This window comes from Lagopus muta, chromosome 3 (genome assembly GCF_023343835.1).
Source record: "Lagopus muta isolate bLagMut1 chromosome 3, bLagMut1 primary, whole genome shotgun sequence".
In the NCBI taxonomy this organism is placed as follows: Eukaryota; Metazoa; Chordata; class Aves; order Galliformes; family Phasianidae; genus Lagopus; species Lagopus muta.
In genome coordinates, this window is record NC_064435.1 from 22,751,654 (window position 1) to 22,771,205 (window position 19,552).

At 52.5% G+C, this 19,552-nt stretch overlaps 1 protein-coding gene across 1 annotated transcript; it reads left to right on the forward strand.

Moving 5' to 3' along the window:
* Nucleotides 1–1,130: 1,130 nt before the first annotated feature.
* On the forward strand, nt 1,131–8,870 carry GDF6 (growth differentiation factor 6). The gene is made up of 2 exons (XM_048940018.1): nt 1,131–1,458; nt 8,002–8,870. The coding sequence occupies exons 1-2, from the start codon at nt 1,131–1,133 to the stop codon at nt 8,868–8,870; spliced, it is 1,197 nt and encodes a 398-aa protein (XP_048795975.1).
* Nucleotides 8,871–19,552: the final 10,682 nt, after the last annotated feature.

Genomic DNA, 19,552 nt, shown 5'->3' on the forward strand with positions numbered 1-19,552 from the left:
GGTATGATGGCATGGCCCATGAAGAACTACTGCTGATTAAGGAGCATTGCCAGGGATGTCAAGTTCCTGTTATTTATAATGACACATTCCCTTTATTTGCTATAGACAGAGCATTTGCTGCATGTCCCTGCACGTGTCCCTGGAGCTGCAGCTGAAAGGAGAGGAAAATCCACCATTGACAGAACTGGGACAGATAGCAGAGGTGGGAAGAAGTGAGGAATGGAAGACAGCAGAAGAAACTGGGGAGAGCAGAAAGGTCAGTGTGGGACAGAGGGCAACAATGGAGCAGAGGAGGAGGGACAGGGCTGCAGGAGCAAGAGTGCAGTGGTTTGGAGAGGATGATGAGAAGAAGGTCGAGAAGCAGTAAGGAGTGAGCTGGAGGGTGGAATAATGCCAATTTGTCCACTTTGTCTATAGCTCTGAGCTCTGCAGCTGGATGCAACCATTTGGAAGTTAAGTCTTTCTCTGCAGGATGCATCTCTCTGAAAAGCTCAATGCAAAGGGATGGGTGAGTCCTGATGGCACAGGACCCTGCTTGCTCTGTTGATCTGCCCAGGTGCCGCCAATCTGTCAGTGCCTTTCCCAACCCATAGGCCAGCACTGTGCTCTTCTCGGGAGGTTCCCTTTGGGGGCAATTCTAAGGCAAAGACACCAGCCTGCAGCTCTTCACTCATGCACTTTCCCTTTCCTCCCAGAGCTCAGGCCCTGCCTTGGAGCTGCCTACTCGCAGGGCACATCTCCTATAGAGACCCCCACTTGTGACAAGTTCTGCTTCTGAGAACATAGCCACGGCAACAGGACCAAGCCCACGACCACTGTCTGAGCACACCCACACCCGAAACCCCAGCCGCCGACTCGCTGCTCCCATCCATGTGGAGCGAAGGGCACAACCGCGCTCCTCGGCCCTGCCGAGCCCCCGCCGCCCCCGGCCGTCTCGGGCACCCAGCCCGCCCCGCGGGGCGGTCCGCGGCGGGGCGGTCCGGGCGGCGGCGGGGCGGGGCGGGCTGCTCCGGGCCGGGCCCGCCCGGGTGCAGTCCCCGTTCCGCGCCGCTCCGCCGCGCAGTCCCCGCCGCACGTCGGGCCGCCGCCGGAGCCTCACGTCGGGCCGCCGCCGCCCCGCCGCGATCGCTATGAATGCGCGCCGGGCCCTGCTCTCCGCCGCCTTGCTCGCCGGCCTCCTCTGGGATTTACCTTGCTGCCGCCCGGCCTCCCTCCCCGCCGCCGCAGAGCTGGCCAAGGGCGGGCGGGGCCGCAGGGCTCCGCGATACCCCCGGGAGAGCCGGCCGCGGCAGGGGGCACAGCCCGGGGGCCGGACGCCCCCGCGGGCGGAGCCCCACGAGTACATGCTGTCCCTCTTCAGGACCTACTCCGTCGCCGAGAAACTGGGCATCAACGCCAGCTTCTTCCAGTCCTCCAAGTCAGCCAACACCATCACGAGTTTCGTAGACAGGGGACAAGGTAGGTGCTGTGCCCCCGCCCGCCCCGTCGCACCCCGGGGCTGGAGCCCCGTCCGCAGCGCTGCCGATCCGTGGAGCCGGCGCCGCTCCGCTCATAACGTTTCCGTTTTTCTTTTCTTTCTTTCTTTCTTTTCTTTTTCTTTTTTTCTTTTCTTTTCTTTTTTTTTTTTTTTCTTTTTTTCTTTTCTTTTTTTTCCAATTCTTTTTCTTTCTTATCTCCCTTCGGGGCGCAGAAAGGCGGATCTGTCGGTAAACGGCGCATCGCGTTGTGTTGTTTCATAGCAAAGCCGCTCTGCGGCGGCCGTAGGTGGTGGTTCGGGAACCACGCGTGGCCGTCCCGAGCCCTCACCGGGAGGGGAAATGCAACCCCCGCTCTGCGGGAGCAGCTCGGGTGGAAATGCAGCCTCGGAAACATCGCTCTTCTGCTTTATTTCCGCCTGAGAGAAAGGATCTCTCTTATCGCTTCGGCTGGAAGGCAAATAGAAAGCTCGCACTCGCTGCGCGTGGGGCTGCGCTGTCGGGGTCGCCTGGAAAGGTCCGGCCCGACGGGTACAGGGGGCAGGCACACAGCCGCTCCAGAGCCCCGGGCCTCGGTACCGCCGCGCCCCGACGTGCCCCGACAGAGAGTGGCTCGGGGCCGCACCCGCACCCTTTGCACCTCCCGGATGCGGGGGCCGCGTCCATCCATTCTGGGGCCAGGAGGGACGCAGGTAGGACGGGGCGGGTGGCTGGGCCGGGCCGGTATCCCCACTTCCCGCAGGCAGCAGTGTTGCCGCGGGGATTCCCGGGACCTCTCTACTACCCCGTGTTCCCCGCTTCACTTTTCTCTCGTTACTTTATAGCTCGAGGGTGGAGATGGCGTGCGGATCTTCCCTCAAAATGCCTCTCCTTATTTATTAAGGTTTTATAATTATTATGATTATTATTATTATTACATTATCCTGGTTGATGACGAACTAACTCGGTGGCTCCTAAGGAAGGTCACGCATTCTCTCCTCTTCCCCCCTTCCCACCGTCACACCCAGTGCTCGGGGCGCCGTCGGGGGCTGCAGTGCCGCGGTGCTTCCGATGGACGGAGGGAGACGAGAGGTTTTGCTTTCCGTCTTCCCCCGACGGGGGCGTTTTTTTGCGTCGTTGTGGGAAAGGTGCGTGAGGGGGGAGGCTCTCCAGGCGTGAGGTTCTCGAAGTTCAGCCCTAAAAACGACCTCAGCCGCTTTCCCCGAAATAAATCGGGGGGCTGGTGGGGATGGAGCCACGCTCGGGATCGTCCTCGCCAGAAGAAAGACAATGTAACAACCGCAGCTCGTTGCGCTGCATGGGAGAATCTGCTCCGGTAGAGGCGATTCGCTACCAGAAGTCCTGCTCTGATGAAGGAAAAGCCTCACTTTTCCCCATTGATTTTGATTTGATGTGTCACGGGCTGTGACCTTCTGCTGGACCTTCCGAGGGTTGCTTAGCATCAAGCCACTGATTGGAGTATTTCAACTCAGTGATCTAATTGAGTGTTCATGTCATAACATAGCGAATATTGTCTGGTCTCCCATAATGAAGCGGACCAGCCAATGGCACATCACCAAAAACTTCAAGAGAGCTTCCGTTCCTCTGAAGTGGGAGCCGCGTTCCTGCCCACCTCCCCGTGTGCTCCCAGCCCGCTTAATTGGAGCGCTGCTGATGATGAACGGCCTTTGCTCGGGGGAAGCGGGGGGAAGGTTCTCTCCATTCATTTGCAGACGGCAGAGCCGCCCAAATTGACCCAATTAGTCGGACGGGCTGCGCTTCACCGACGGAGCGGCCGCGCAGCGCTGCGCTGGGACGGAGCCGCTGGGGCTGCACGGGAGTGGGGCACCGCGGGACACCGCAGCGTCGGTCCCGCTGCTGGGGGGCACCGAGGGAGACCTCCGCACCTTTTCTTTCTTTCCTTCCTCCCGAAGCTCACAGGATCGCCTTCAGGCTGCATCGGGAGGGAGGAAAGCCGCGCCGCTGCATTACATATGTATATCTATATGTAGATTTTCAGCGTAAAGAGCACAGAAAGAGGGGAAAAGCTCTGCGATTCCCCCCCTTCCAGTGCCCTCTCGCACCCCCCCACCCCTCCAACCCCCCTTTTGTTACGGTCGCAAGATCAGACAGAACCTCTCTGAATGTAGGAAAATTGCTGTTGGCACATGAAGTAACTCATTAAAACGCAGATGGTGCTCTCGCTGGCCCCGGGACCCCCAGCACTGCCACTTCGCTCTACAATTAGGGGCTGCGGGGCTGCACCGGGCAGGGCAGAAATAAAGGGAAGCGGCGGCTACGAACAGTGAACCCCGTAAGACGCGGGGCGAACCGAGAACAGAACGCGGGGCGAAGGAGCGCAGTTCTGGGAGTGCCCCGAGGGGAGCGGGTGCCATAGGGCGGGCTGCGGAGCTTCGTGCCTTCGTGCCCTTCTGCGTCCTAAAGGCTCCCGCAGCCGGGAAAAAGGAAAACGGGAATAGGTCGAAATCGTCTCGTTCTCCCCAGTTCCTTTGTACGCTTTCGTGTGCAGCCGATGGGGACGGGAGGGAGGAGGGGGGTGGTCTGATACGCGGTGTTTTACCGCTGTTGTCGGGGGGCGGGAGAAAGCGGAGAGCCCCGCGCAGGAGCTGCGATCGGCGGCAGAAAGGAGAGAGGAAATCCCGCTCGCAGTTCCCCGTGCCGAGCGTTTATGCAAAACAGCGGCTTTCTGGGTGGACCGAGAGCTGCAGCGCACCGCAATCTGCGCAGCGCCTTTGCCCAGGCGGTGTTGTCGTTGGCAAGAGGAAAATGAAATATAAGCGGGGAAGCATTTTAATGGGGAAGGAGGGAATTCACAACTGTTAATTATTTGGTGACCTTGTATTCGATTTGTTTGAGCCCCTTATAAAAACACTAATGCAGACCAGACGGCCGGAGAGCGCTGCGGCAGCGCTTCCAAACAGAGCCGAGCGCCCGGGGAAGGAGAGAACGGCTCGGCTCGGCTCGGCTCGGCTTGGCCCGGTCCGGCTCGGCTCGGCTGTGTTGCTACCGCTCTGCCGAATCGGAGCAAAGAGAGCAAGGGCTGTTCGGGGCTGGGGAGGCGGCAGACTGTCTCCAAAGCCGCTGCGAGAGCAAACTTTGTGGAAAACACTGATTTCGGGAGAGGTTTCTTTCTCATATTTTTCCCTCCCCCCCACCTCCTCCCCCCCCCCTCCCCCCCCCCCCTTTTTTTTTTCCCCTCCGTTTGTTCCCTTCTGCGAACCCTCCGCGGGGATCCTCGCCCCGAAGGGACTGGGAAGGAGGGGAGGGGGGGCAAAGCCGCCCCGGGGCCCCCTTCGATCCGTGCCTACGACCGATCGTTTGCTCGGTTCTTAATTTCTCTCTCCTTTTTTAATTTTTTAAAATCATTATTTTAAATCCAGGATTTCCCCTGGCGAGGCTGATAGGAGGCTTTGGGTTTATTTTTAGTTTTAGTTAATGTTTTTTCTTTAGAGAGAGAAAAGAGAGCTTTCCGCTGCAGGACTGCTCAGTTCCACCGGCTGCACGGAGCCCGAGGAGCCCAAACCCGGCTGCGGGCTCGGGCGCGGAGCGTCTCGCTGCTCTCATTTGCCTCCTCCCTCTTTAGCCCTACTGGGAAAAAAAAAAAAAAAAAAAAAAAAAAAAAGAAATAAAACCCACCACCACCAACAAAAAACAAGGAGCCGTTGACGGCGAAGTGCTCGTTTCCCTGCGATCCCAGCGCTGGAAGTGAAATCGGGAGCCCCTGCGTGCTTCTGGGCGAAAGGGGCCGTCCCAGCCCTCGTTGGTTGAGGGCAGCTCTGTGTGTTTTGTTTTCCAGGAACTTTCCCGTACTCCGCTCAAAAAACTCCTTCAAATCGTCCCCTTGCTCCTTCTCTTAGCTCTGAGCACAGGGATTCCGAATTTCGAATATCTATATATCTATATATCTATATATCTATATCTATACGCTTGGTTATTATTATTATTTGAGAGAGGGGGGAGCACAATGATTTCTCGTCGATTTCTCGTAGCAAAACAGCGGACGGGAAGGGCACAGCTCTCACGGCCCCCCGCGGCATTCAGCAGCCCCCGTGCAGTCGCTCTCCGCCTCGGCGCATCCCCGGAGCCCGGCGGGAGGGCAGCGGGGCCGGCGGGCCGCGGCACAGCGGAGGCGGCCGTTCCGGAGAGGTGCCGGGAAAGCTGGGTGACGGAGGTACGTTGCTGGCGGAGGGAGAATGGAAGCAGCCTTCCGTTCGTTTCTCGGGGCTTTGGCAGCGTTAGTCCGAGGAAGATGCGGTCTCTCCCGGTTACTCGGTAGCGAAGGGAACGAAATATTGAAATCTCGTCGGGCGCCGTAAGAGAAAGCGGCGGCGATGCCGCCCGTTCGGAGGGGGAAGCTGAGAGCCGGGGAAGTCCCTCCTGGGGAGCACATCGGCAGCGCCCGAGGAATGCCCGCGGCCCCAACGGGACGGATGCGCCCGTTTTCACCTTATCGTCTGCGAAGGGTCCTTAAACTGCCAACGTGTTTTTGGTTTGCGAGTTTAAATACGGCTTTAAAGAGAATTAGGAATGGGAAAATTCTTCTCGAATGCGGTTTGGGTATAATTTGCAGTGATGTAAAGTTAAGATCGCAGCCCCGATGGGTTGGCCGGGAGCCCGGTACCTGATCTGCCATGAAAAGGGAAACTCCGCGTAGCCCTCGTTAACCCCCGGCGCGCCTCGGAGCCGCGGTGCCTGCGGGGAGGGGCTGCGTGGCCGGGGGTGCTCCGGGCTGGGGGATACCGGGAGCCGCTCGGCTCGGAGTAACGACAAAAAGGAAAGAAAGCTGCCGGCATCGCAACGCCGTGCGGGGGTCGGGCAGCCCTAGGCGGGCGACTCTTTTCAAATCGCGTCTCTCAGCTCCCTGGGTCCGAAGGGAGCGCGGAGGAGAGGTCCCGAGCAGCGCGCGGTGCTCGCACAAAGGCGGAGAGGCGGCCGCGGGGTTTCCGCACCGCTCCGTGCGGTGGGAAAGCAGCTCACCGCCCCCCGGGGCCGCCCTCCCCCCCTCCCCCCCATCGAGGGCGGCGGTGATGCCGCTGTGTCCCCTCCCTCCGCTCTTTTCCCACCCTCTTGGCCCCGCTGGGAGCGGGCCAGGAGAGGGGCAGGATTATGTATTCATCTGGAATTATTCGCTTACGAGAGGGAATAAATCGTGTTTATCTGATGGGATTCGAGGCTGCCGCTTTGATACTGCCGCGATCGCTGCCCCTTCCTGAGAAAGAAGTCGGGAACTGATGGATCGGGGCGAGTTCTGCACCTCTCCTATCGCCGTGTCCCCGCCTTTGCAACGTGGGATACGGGGCGGCGAGCAGTCCCCGGCCTCCACCCCATCCCCTCTGCTGTACCGAGCGGGGCGAGCATCGCCCTTTGGAGCCATCCCCGGCAGGAATGGGGCTGTGCCCACATTAGGGGCTAATGTGGTTCCCTCGAGGCAGGCGGGTTTCTGCCCCAGCAACTCTCTTTGCCCCGCCCGCTCCGTGTCCCCGCTGGGGGCTGCGGGAACGCGCAGCGTTAATCCGCGCTGAGTCACTGCGCTCTGCGCCGCGTAAGGTTCTACAGCGCCGTGCCATGCCTGAAGGTCTCGGTGTGCATCAGTCGTGCCGCTGTTCCTCCCACCTTCCCCCCCCAGGAGGCTCCCCCGGAGCTGTCAGGTGGAGCTGAGGCTGTGAAATACGCTGATTAGGAGGAGCGCTGACCTCTGCTGTCAATAAATACCGTGGGCTGTGTATTTCTTCGGTCTCCCTCTGTCTCAGGAGCAGACCGAGCACGGACAATCGGAGAGGGGCGGCCCAACAGAGGCTACAGTGACACTTTTACTGTTGAAATATACACGGGCTTTACTGGCCTCTGGGGAGAGCGAGGCCTTGGGGAATTTCTGTGTTTGCTGGGCTGTAAACATTTTATTGGAAAGCAACTCGGGAGAATGTGGTTGGCTTTGTGAGCTGGGCTTTGTGAGCTGTGTTTTGTACACCCATGTGTCAAAAAAGAAGTCTAGGTCATTCTCTTGGAGCTGAACATAAATGTGTACATGTACATATATGTGTATATATATGTGTATTTGTGTATGCATACAAACACAAAGCCATTGCTTTGACTGCAGTGCTGGGGGGCCAAGGAAGTGCATGGAGCTGGGTTGCCACGTCCTTCCTCTGGTGTGGAGCATCTTGTATGATGTGGATCCTTCAGTTACTCCTCTCCTCTCCTCTCCTCTCCTCTCCTCTCCTCTCCTCTCCTCTCCTCTCCTCTCCTCTCCTCTCCTCTCCTCTCCTCTCCTCTCCTCTCCTCTCCTCTCCTCTCCTCTCCTCTCCTCTCCTCTCCTCTCCTCTCCTCTCCTCTCCTCTCCTCTCCTCTCCTCTCCTCTCCTCTCCTCTCCTCTCCTCTCCTCTCCTCTCCTCTCCTCTCCTCTCCTCTCCTCTCCTCTCCTCTCCTCTCCTCTCCTCTCCTCTCCTCTCCTCTCCTCTCTTTTCCCTCTTCCCTCTTTGCTCTTCCCTTCCCACATAGCTGACGTCTCCTCTCCTCTCTCCCGCAGACGATCTCTCTCCCGCTCCACTCAGGCGGCAGAAGTACTTCTTTGACGTCTCCACGCTCTCGGACAAGGAGGAGCTGGTGGGGGCCGAGCTGCGGCTCTTCCGCCGCCCCCCCGCCGGCCGCCCGCCGCCCGCCGCCGCCGCCCCTCTGCTGCAGCTCTTCCCGTGCCTCTCCCCGCGCCCGCTGCACTCTCGCAGCATGGACCCACGGGCGGCGGCGGCGGCGGGCTGGGAGGTGTTCGACGTGCGGCAGGGCCTGCGGGCGGGCCGGCCTTGGAAGCGGCTGTGCCTGGAGCTGCGCGCCTCGGCCGCCCGCGGGCCGCCGCCCCGCCGCTGGCTGGACCTGCGAGGCCTGGGCTTCGGGCGGCGGCCGCGGGCCCCGCAGGAGCGGGCGCTGCTGGTGGTGTTCACGCGGGCGCGGCGGCGCAGCCTGCTCGGGGAGCTGCGGGCCGAGCTGGGCGCGCCCCCGCCCGCCGCCCGCCGCCCGCCCGCCCGGCGCCAGCGCCGCACCGCCTTCGCCAGCCGGCACGGCAAGAGGCACGGCAAGAAGGCGCGGCTGCGCTGCAGCAGGAAGCCGCTGCACGTCAACTTCAAGGAGCTGGGCTGGGACGACTGGATCATCGCCCCGCTGGAGTACGAGGCCTACCACTGCGAGGGCGTGTGCGACTTCCCGCTGCGCTCCCACCTGGAGCCCACCAACCACGCCATCATCCAGACCCTTATGAACTCCATGGACCCCGGCTCCACGCCGCCCAGCTGCTGCGTGCCCACAAAGCTGACCCCCATCAGCATCCTCTACATCGACGCGGGCAACAACGTGGTGTACAAGCAGTACGAGGACATGGTGGTGGAGTCGTGCGGCTGCAGGTAGCGGGCGGCCGCCCCTCGGCGGGGGCTGCGCGTTGGCGGAGCCGCTCCGGCGGCGGAGGGAGACCGGGAGCGTCCCGGGGCGGAGAGCGGGGAAGGGCCGGCGGGCGTCCGTCGAGCCGCAACCCCGCCCTGGGGCTCTCAGCGTTCCGGCCGCCCTTCCGACGGGGGGAGATACGGCCAGAAACGGGCGGGGAGGGAGAGGGGCAGAGCGAAGGGCTGCTCCGTGCCTGCCCGCTCTCTTTCGCATTCCTGCGGGGTGACGGGCCTGGAACAGCCCGCCCACTCCATAAAAAGGAAAAAGAAAAAAAAAAAAAAAAAAAAAAAAAGAAAGAACTGCCCGAGATCGTGATTACCGGATAGGTGACATTTTAAGGCAGCGACGAAAAGCTGTGATGAGAACGAGGCGTGACGGACAGCGCGACGGGGTGAGCGGGGAAGGAGACGAAACGCCGTCGGATGTGGCGGCTCCGGCAAAGGAACGCGCCGATCCCTGCGCTGCCACCGCGGGCTCAGTGCCTTCGGGCATCGCTGTGGGCGGCTGTGGGGCCGCAGAGCTGCGAACCGGGATGGGGGGAAGGGGGGTGGAAGGAAGGGGAATCAATCAATCAAAAAAAAAACTAACAAAAAAAGAGAGAAGAGAATAATAATATAAAGTGATAAAAATGCAACTTAAAAAGACTCGACCGGGAGCAATAATTTAAAATGCACATTTTGCTCGGGATGCACCGTTGTTCATATAAAAGTTGTAAATATTTGTTTATTTAATCGGACTGGAAAGTGCAAAGCAGAGATGAACAGCGTGCATTTCTTGTTGTTATTGTACAAAACATTATATGCACTCGAAATGTTATAATGTCTAATATTTGGAAAAGTTTATATTTGAGTTGTACAGAATTAAGCATTAATCAGATATTTCCTCCTTACCTAACATTATCGCCTCCTTAAAATATTATTGCAAAATTTAAATTCTGTGCTAATAACGGAGAAAGGAATTTTTTTACTGTCTACCTCACTATAATGCAAGTATTTACGACGCTCAAATTACCCGAGGTGAATTCATACTCAGAACTTTTTTTTTTTTTTTTTACCATACACCTTTACCGGACGGTACTCCAACTATTACTGTATTATTAAACTTTTTTTTTGTGGCAAAAAATCAGCTTGCTTTTATATGTTCCATTCTTCGGTTCAGCAGCTCTAAGCTCCCAACGTGGGCTGAATGCTGCAGAGCTGAGCTGAAGTGCCGCTGTCAGACCGAGCGGGGTTCCCCCCTCCCCCCCGCCCCGGAGCCCTGAAGCCGTTCTCCCGATGCGAGGACTTTTTGTACTCTCGCTTTCACCTTTGCTGTGTGGCAAATGGCTGAGAAACGCAAAGGAGCCGCGCTTTGATTCCATTGAACGTGGTGATTCGTGGTGCTGTCACTGGGGGAATGCTTGGGGTGGGGTGATGCGGGCGGCCGTTTGTGAATCTCATCTGTACCGGGCACGTGTACATGCACTGTATTATGCTGATGAGCGAAAGATAACGGATGTTTTATAAATGATATTTATTTTTGTTGCGATGGGTAATGTATTTATTAAACCTTTCCTGGTTGTGTCTCAGCTAATGAGGAGCTGTTCTCTGGGAGGTGGTTTCGGGAAGGGAACCCCCCCCCCGTCACGTTGGGCAGAGGAAGGGTGCAGGCAGCCTCAGGGCTGAGTCTCCATTGCAAAAAGAAACTCCATAAAAGGTACAGCAAACACACAGAAAAACCTCATCTCAAGTGCCAGGAAATGGTTCATCTGACATGGGATTGTTACCAGGTCGCAATCTGCTCTCACACCCTTGGCAAAGTGCTCCCACCCGGACGGGTGTTGAACAAAGGCTGCGGAACTGGGTTATGCTGATGGCATTGCAGCAGCTCAGAGTCTTGCAGAAGAGCCCAGCCCCGTTCCGGGTTGTTTTACAACTTCCAGAGGAGTGTTTCTCTTTGGCATGTATTGGTGTTTCGAGTTTACGACTGATAGTAGATTTGGAAGGAGCGGCTGTAAGAAGCGCTGCAGCGTTGAAGCCAGGTTCCAAGTTCTACCTGCTGCACTCTTGAGCAGCCATCGTGATGTGCCATGTTCCTGCTCTCATTGCAGAGGAAAGCAATGAAAAACGACCCAGAAGATCCACAACGAGACAGGCTTCAATGTGCTCTCTGGAAAGGGATGCAATGTAAAACTTGGAGATTGTACAAAACTCACTCATAGCAGCGTGTGGGGGATGAACGGAGGATCCCTTCATTTCACCGATCGGATCCTTTGGCTACAACAATACCCTGTGGCTTTGAATGCAATTTCCTTTCCTTTCCCTGATACTGCTGCTATTGTAGCCCGCACGTGGCAGGCTGTGCTGTCACCAGGCTCTGCTCCCTGCTCAGCCCCAGATGTGGCCCTGGTGAGTTGACCAAGGACCAGCAGGATGAGGAAGCCCTTAGGAAGCAGCAGTGAGGATTTTGCTGTGCTGGATGTGCACTGTAGAGTACTTTGTACCTTTCTCCAACATCATTAATTGCTTTTTTTTTTTTTAGGCGATACCTTTCATGGCCAGAAATGGTGGGGAAGCCCTTTTCCCAAATCCCTGTGCTTGCTAACCTTCAGAACACCCAAAAATCACCAAAGAATCACAACATCTCCTTTGGAGCAAAACCATTTGAACTTAGAGAAGGAGAGGAGACACTGGCCTTGCTGGGCATGTCTTTTGGATGCTGTAACCAATATAATGCTATCCGAGCCCATTTGAGCTCTTGCTATGGATGGGATCTCTTTCCATGTCCTTTTTCACTTCTGCAATATTCTTTTGTACAAAACTAAGCAGCGAAAGGATACAGCAAGGCTGAAGGGGGATTGTTCCTTTCTGCCCCTCTCCCGCCCTCCCCCAAGAGCTGAACAAAATAAAACCACTCACTATTTTTTCAGCTTTGACCACAAAATACCGAAGTCCTTTGTTACAGAGAACTCCAAATATGGCAATTCAGTGGATGTGTAGCTCAGATCTCAGTGTCCTGCCAAAGCAATATGAATTCCCATTTCCATTTCTCAATTCCCTGTGCTCAAAATCACGCATGTGGAGGGGAAATGATTCCTTTTATTACATCGCTGTCCAGAAGAGGGAGCAGGGTCTGCTGGGTGATGGTAACGGACACGAGCAGGCATTGGGCAGCCCATCCACCTCTGCCTGCACTGCCCCGACACATGTGAATGACCAATACTTCTCTGAGATACAGATATGCATCAAACTGTTAAATAACGGATGTTAGAACGAAAAAAGAGTGGGCTGTGGGCTTCAGCCCTTTCTATGTCTGCTTCTCCTTTTCAGACTCCAAGCTTACATTGATTCATGGGGGTGGGGCTGTAGGTTTACAAATGTTTTTTTGGAAAAATGCTGGATCTTCCATGAACAGCAAGTCTGGCTTCCTCTTTACTACTTCCATGCAGATGATAACCCAGTCTGTTTGCTGAAATACGTAACGTTAGCATCATTTGGTTTTCCAAATGTTAGCAGAAAGACAGAGCTGATGACATTGGATGAAACATCTTCCTTTAACTTCTATTCACAGTGCTTCAGAAGCACACCTGAAGCCTCAGAGAAGGACCAAGGTTTGTGCCTACCGTCCCTGGGAGGCAGACGGCAGTGGTGTGCTCTTTGCTCTTTTGCACAGCAGCCACGTGCAGCAAACTCCTCTGCAGTAAGGTTCTGTCTGCATCCAGCTATATTAAGCCATCAGATTTCCAAATATTTGTTCTTGTTGCTTTGCTGTGTCAGGCTGGTTGTAAACTGTGGATGTCCCAGCTGTTGGTGATTGTGAGGGATAAGAGTCAGCATCTTACTCCCTCTATGCTCATCACCGCTTATTTCTTGGTGGCTGCAGGCCTGAAAAGTGCCAATCCCAATGAATATACATTATGATTTAGTGCACTGTACAGCTGGGAATTGGGAAGGATTCTCCAAGGGTTTCCACTGGGGCTGCTTTCATCCAGATACTGTGCTTGGACCCTAATATAAGACCCTAAGGTAAGCATATTGGCCACTGCGGTCTGCTCCAAAAATGGTGTTTCTTTTAATTATGTTCACTGTCAGCCCTCTCTGGGGCTGAGAAGGCTGAAATCAGGCTGGAGACTTTTATTTCCTAAGATCACTTTTCCACTAACAACTTTCTGCCCCATTCTTTAGGAAGACACTTAGAATTTCCACGCTGCAGAGCTTAATTAACAAAAATATCATTATTGTCAGAACATCCGAAATTTATTGCTAGGGAAGAATAAGTGAGAAGCACCCAAGGACATTGGCTTTCATCGAGGTGTGCAGGAAAGACCTCAGGTAAATAAAAAAATCAGAGGTCTGGTTAACAACTCATTTCTGGAGTGGAAGTGGGAAATCGCAGGAGACCACAGAAGGACGAAAAGGATAACGTGAGGGCAAGCTGCCAAACATCTGAGATGTCTTTACACTTATGCTAAGAGTGTGGAAAATAAACAGGAAGAACGAGAAGTCTTGGGATGCAACGAAGGCTGCAGTTTAATTGGCATCACAATGGCTCTGCGGAATTGATTGTGGCACTTTAATATTAGCAGTGTGTAACTTGTGTAGGAAGGACAGGCAGGAGGAAAAGGAAGAGCATTATCTGGTGTGTTAGGAATGCATGTGGAGAAAGCAGGGAGGGACAGAGCTGTTGGAGATAAAATAGAGAGGAACAGTAGAACTCTATTAATGATCGCTTAATGAGGAGGAGGAGGTCGATGTCAATCTTCTGAGCAGCTTCTGGGATTGTATCAAGGAGATGAGGTAGCGGCAATGGAGGACTTTATCTAAGCAGATACCTGCTGCAAGAAAATAGACCAAAAAGCCAAGTAGAGCACAGACTGTTCCTCAAAGTTTCTGTTTCGAAGAGCAGAGACAGCTGCAGGAGACAGGGCCAAATGAGGTTGTGATAGATATAAGTAATAAAGAGGAGCTTGCTCAGAGGTAATCGGATCTCAAGCCTCAGTGGAGGACTGAGAGGAGGAGAGCAAGACCATATGGATCCTGTAAGTCAGATTTCCACACGTTCAAGGGGCTGATAGGGAAGGTCCTGTGCAGAGGAGCTGAAAGGGGAAAGCAGCTTCAGGGAACAGTCATTTGGAAAAAGTCCTTATATAGATGGCCCTGCAGCAAGCTGTCCTGCTGGCAAGGGTGGCACTGGATGAAACCAGAGGGCCCACATCAGGACTTCTTTGGTTATTTGACCAAAATGGAAAAAAAAAACACTGCTCTGAGATTAGTAGAAGGGAAAGGCTTAAGTTTAAGAAATGTAACAGAGAAAATAAGTAAAATGAAAAGAAGGAAACGGATGATCACTTCATGGGAATGGTGAGCAAAGGACAGGTGACAGAGGAGGCTGAGGTATGAAGCACCTTTGCAAATAGAGCTTACTTGATACAAGAGTCCAACCACACTTAGAGCTAGCAAGGGAATGCAAACACAGGTCTTGGAAAACAAACAAACAAACATGAAAGAACATCTGAATAAAGTGCACATGATTCAGGAAGCCCTGATGACAGTTTCTCTGGTATAATTAAAGAACCAACCACAGTTATTTTTGTAATACTAAGAGTTACATTTAGGATTACAGAAGAGTTATGAGCTACCAAGGATTACAGAGCAGCCAACCTGTCTCAGCTTTTTCAAATGCCTGAAAAATACTGTGAAAAACATCAAGTACTTTGTAACTGCAGAATGAAAATGTGATAGAAACATCTGACATGAATGTAACCAAAACAAATCATACCCAGCTAGTCTAATTTTCTTCACTGATAAGAATGAAATGAAACTCAAGGATTTAAGAAAATGGGTTTCCAAATGATCATGCTACATTCAAGCTGTGGTTTGACATAAGAACAGTGAAATGTAGTAGATTTAAGTGCAAAATAATCTCAAGCAAAATCTGCTGGGTAACAATCCTGCAGGAAAGAGTGTGAGCTTTTTAGTGGAATGAGATCTGAACATGGAATAATAAATGATCCTGTTGACCTGGATATTCCAGGATAAGATAACTAAAGTGATACATCTGGGAAATACTTAACAGTGCTTTGGACCTGATTAGGGCTCAGGTAATGTTCTGTGTTTAGTTTTAGGGATCTTGCGGATCATTTTCTGGTGTCTTCTGGACCAATAATGGTCTGCTGGCCTTGTACTGAACATCAGGGCCTGGTGATGCTTTCTGGGCATGTCAGACAAGTACCTGAGAGCAGGCAGCTCCTGGCCCACGGACCATCTGTTCCTGAGCTTCATTCTCAGAAAGGTCCCGCAGGATGGGCCCTGCTTGGTCCCTGGGCATCAGGAGAAGCAGCAGCACGGCCCCTGGGAGCTCAGTGCACTCAGTGTCGTTGTTTTTAAGGTATCTTCATCATTAGCTAACTGAGACCAAAGAGAAAGAAAGCCATGGTACTCCCAAAACTTCAGTTATGCACTCATCAGCAACTTACTCCCCTGGACAATACAGGCAACTTGAAGTAGGAGGAAGGGGATTTAATGCGATGCCTATTGGGACACCTCAGCTGGACAGTGCTGCTGCCAGGATGCCATCAGCACTGAGCAGAGTGGAACAAATGTAAGGTATTCTGTTTAAAACAGATAGCTTCAGGGTGAGACTCTGTTCACTTCTACTGCAGTAGAGTCCTGTCCTTGGGAAGAGTGCCTTTAAGCTGACAATAGCACAAAGCATGACAACAGTGTGCAGTTTTGATAGGCTTCTATGCATTTGTCAGACAAGATCTCATGATGTCAATACTGTCATTAATTTCCCTAGAAACTGTCATCTCAACCTCCCAGTTGACATGCTTAATCCAACACTGCCATGTGCTGCAGCTGACTGCCAAGGACTTTTCAGAGGCTGGGTTTTGTGTCTTTTGGCATCCCTTTTCCTCTTCTCATTTACTGTTCATGTTCATTCAGATGAAGATCTCTGAATTGGCCAGATAAAAGCATGTAGAAATCTCTGATACATCTTGAACCAGAAATGCTGCAGAGCTCTGGGAGGTGTCTGCCAGCCCTCAACACATCCACGAGCTGAATGTAAGTGCCTGCTGATCCACCTGCTCACATCCACCTTCCACCACTGAAGATCAGCATCCAGGGTGCCACAAGCTTCCCAGTCTTCTTTGTACTGTTGGTGTGAAATAAATACCTACTGGAACTAGAATGCTGTAAAACTTATTCCTGTACCTTCTCACCAATACTTAGCACCAAGCTCACATCATTTGTGTTGAAGTTGTGCTGACTCTTTGCTGTTGTTCAGTTGCTGTTTCTTTTAGTTCTGTGAGGGTCCTGCAAGACTGTTCAGCCCAGGATGTATCTCTGCCAAAGGCTGCTCTGCTGGGAGACAAGGGAAACAAATTCACCACTGACAAAACAGGTGACAGAGCCATTAAACATGAAACAGATTCACTAAGTTTGGCTGGAGGGAGTGAGAGGAGATAAAGGAGAAGCATTCCATTTAAGGACTTCTCAAATATTTCTGACTTTCTTCCTAGTGAGGAGTGGGTCTCCTTAGGAGACTGAATTCTGGATGGAGCCAGGTAGGATCACCCTGGGGCCAGTAGGAATGTGCCTTCCCCTGCACACCTTCTTGGTTCTGATCCCTTCTGCCTGTGGCACAGCTCCCACCCGGAGCTCAATGGCATTTAGACTTGCAGCCATTCCAGTGGGAGGGTTTTGTGTTGTGTGAGGAAGCATATGCATTCAAACTCAAAGCAGATTGTTTTATGCAGTGTCAAATTCTGTGCCAATGGAACATGATACGATATGTTGAAGTGGGATACATAGCATATGGCCATAATTCAGAGAAACACATTTCTCCAGCTGGATAGCTGCTATTGAGTTGGAAAACATGTGTCCTGCATTCTGGTAGGCTCCTACCAGAGCACTGAGAGGACGCATAAGACAGGTCAGCCCTGGGGTGGGGAGTCAGCCAGCACCTACATCTATCTCACTGCTCCATAGCGCTGTTCAGAACGAAGTTCCTGTTGTCACAACGGGCAAAGTAAAATGGAACAGAGCTGTTGTTGAGCTCCATGGCTCAAATGCATGTTCAGAAGCCAACACACATTAACTGGTTGGGCTGCCTATCAAGGCTGGGATGTGGGGCTGGCATTGCCATGCCTTGTCCCTGCTGTCCCCAGGTTCTCAGCCTGCAGCTCTGCCTGGTTCCCTGTGACACTGTGAGGTACCAGCAGCCTTCGCATCCTTGGGCTGGTGGGATCTGGGCTGTGCATAGCAAACCCACTCCTGAAGGAACACAGCCTGCTGAGAGGTGAGCTGTGAAGTGGCTTCAGCAGTATTAATCATCAGCTCCTGCCTCCTGCCAGGCTGTGTGTGCAGTTCCTCCTGTGGTTCAGCTGCTAAATACCTCGTGGTCAGGCTCATGAGTAATTACCTGCCGCAGCCTACTTTGAAATAATGAAGTAAGTGTAAACCACTGTCCCACAGTGATCCATCCCTTTCAACACTGCCGTTCCCTACTCACTGCTCTGCTCCACTCCCTTGCACCTGGCCAGGCTCTAACACTGCTCTGCTGCATCACAGCCAGGAAACAACCATCCCGTCCTTTAACCTTCCCTTCACACCTTCCCCTCTGTTATGTTTTTAGCAGGCTGCATTCCTTCTGCACTTGTCTCCAGCCCTTGCACAGCTCCTACCCAGTCTCTTCATTAGTGTTTCTTAAGACACAGTCCCTTATTCCCCTGGGGTGATGCCATCTGCTCATTCTCCTACCTCTCCTAATCCTGCAAGGGCTTTTTCCATGTCAGTCACCCCTCCTGACCTACTGCTCCACTTCCCAAAGATCTCAATGCACACATAGCAGCAGAATAGTATTTTGTATGGTAGCACAGGATTCCTGAAGTTCCAATAGCTCAGATCAATCCAAGCAATAAAATGGGAAAAGGACGGAAGTAAAGATGAGTGACTCTGGCGCATAAAGACCTGTTTCCCCAGAGTTTTTTTTTACTTTCTAATTTTTAAATAAAACAGGCCATTTTTAAAATGAAAATCTCCCACTGAAAGTGAGAAATTTATAAAAATTAAAAGAGGGATTTTGATGTGGGAAAAACATCACCGAGAAATGTTCACTATTGATGTTAATAAGCTTGTGCAAGGATGGTGGTGGAATCCCACCTTCTGTGACTCCATCTCTTCCTTTTCCAGCATTTTAATACCAAGCAAAATAAAGCAGTCCTAAAGTTTGAAGTTTTACATTTTTTAAAATAAAGAAGGTGAGTGTTGTGTCATCAACACTCGAGCTGCGTACAGATCTCCCTACACCTCAGTCTGTTTTTATTTTATTTATTTTTGAAAAACCTGAGGCTGTCCTGCCCAGCAACAAAGCAGGGACAGAGCCCCACTGTGCCACTACCATGGAGGTTGGCCACGCTGCCTTTCCTGAGCACCCTGCTGGCTCCTCCTTGACCCAGCCTGACCCAACTTGCACAGAGCAGCTCATTCCTTGTCCTCATGAATTCAAAGGGATTCTTCTTGGAAGGCAGCAAAAAGGGGAGAAGTATGTATGTGACCCCAGGGCTTGGTATTTTGCTGATATGGATAGCCTGCACTGTGTCTCAATGCAGCAAACTCTATAATTGTGCTGAATATTTCCTAAATGTTTTCATGCTGCAGTAAGGGCTGAAAACTGTCACACAAGCAACTACCCAGATCAAGTATTGAAAAGCTGGTGTTCCACAGGTAAAAAAGACTATTAGATTTTAAAATGTTATTTTTATTCTTAACAAAACCAAATGTAAATTTAAATATATAGGTATATAAAAGTAGAAATAAATTGCAGAATTCTCAGGCTTTGAATTTGCTTTAAACTGTGCTAGGAGGAGAGATAATACCATGTCATGTCTGGGTGCAGTTGTAGCTCAGTGGCACAGCTCCACTATTGAGCTCTGAAAACAGTGTCTGCCTGGGAGGCTTAAACAGAACATTAGGTTGAATTTCTGCATGGAGAGGATGGTGAAGCATTGGGATGGACTGCTCAGGGAATGTTGTTTTCCCCATCCCTCAAATACTTAAGAAGTGTGTGGACATGGACAAGATTTATTGATGCAGCTCATTAGGTTGGGTTGATGGTTGGAGCTTGAAGGTCTTTTCCAACTCAGATGAAAGAGGCTAAAGAGGAAGAATGATGTCTGCTGGAAAGCATGCTGCATGCATCTTCCCCTGTGTGCCCATGACCCTGGTAATAAAATGGAGATGTCCATTGGTTCCTACACAGCCAAGGGTGAACTTACGCTGGTGGCTCTGCACAGGCTCGAGCAGCTAAGCCTGGGAATACCTGTGGTTTTATGGACTTCAGTTTCTGTGTGCCTAGCTTGAAATTATTTTTCACATGTTCTGGATTCTTAGCAGCTTTGATGCTGCCAATATTCTCCCTCAAAGCCTCTCAAATTAGAGCTCCTCAAACCAATCAGTAACAACTGTCATTGGATTTAACCACTGGGGCTGATGATATCTTCAGCCATTTTAACCTTTCAGCACAAAGTATGAAACCTCTCACCTGGAGGAGGTGAAATACAGGGTTGTGGTGAGGGCCAACACAAGTCTTGTATGTTGGTTTATACAAGGCTCAGCTGATGACAGTTGCAGGGTTCATGTCCCCTGCTCTATTTGGGAAAGTAAACA

Excerpts from the sequence above, each read along its gene's own strand:
- GDF6 (XM_048940018.1), top strand. The coding sequence starts at position 1,131 with ATGAATGCGCGCCGGGCCCTGCTCTCCGCCGCCTTGCTCGCCGGCCTC. Across the intron at positions 1,459-8,001 it reads TTTCGTAGACAGGGGACAAG|ACGATCTCTCTCCCGCTCCA; the intron begins GTAGGTGCTGTG and ends TCTCTCCCGCAG.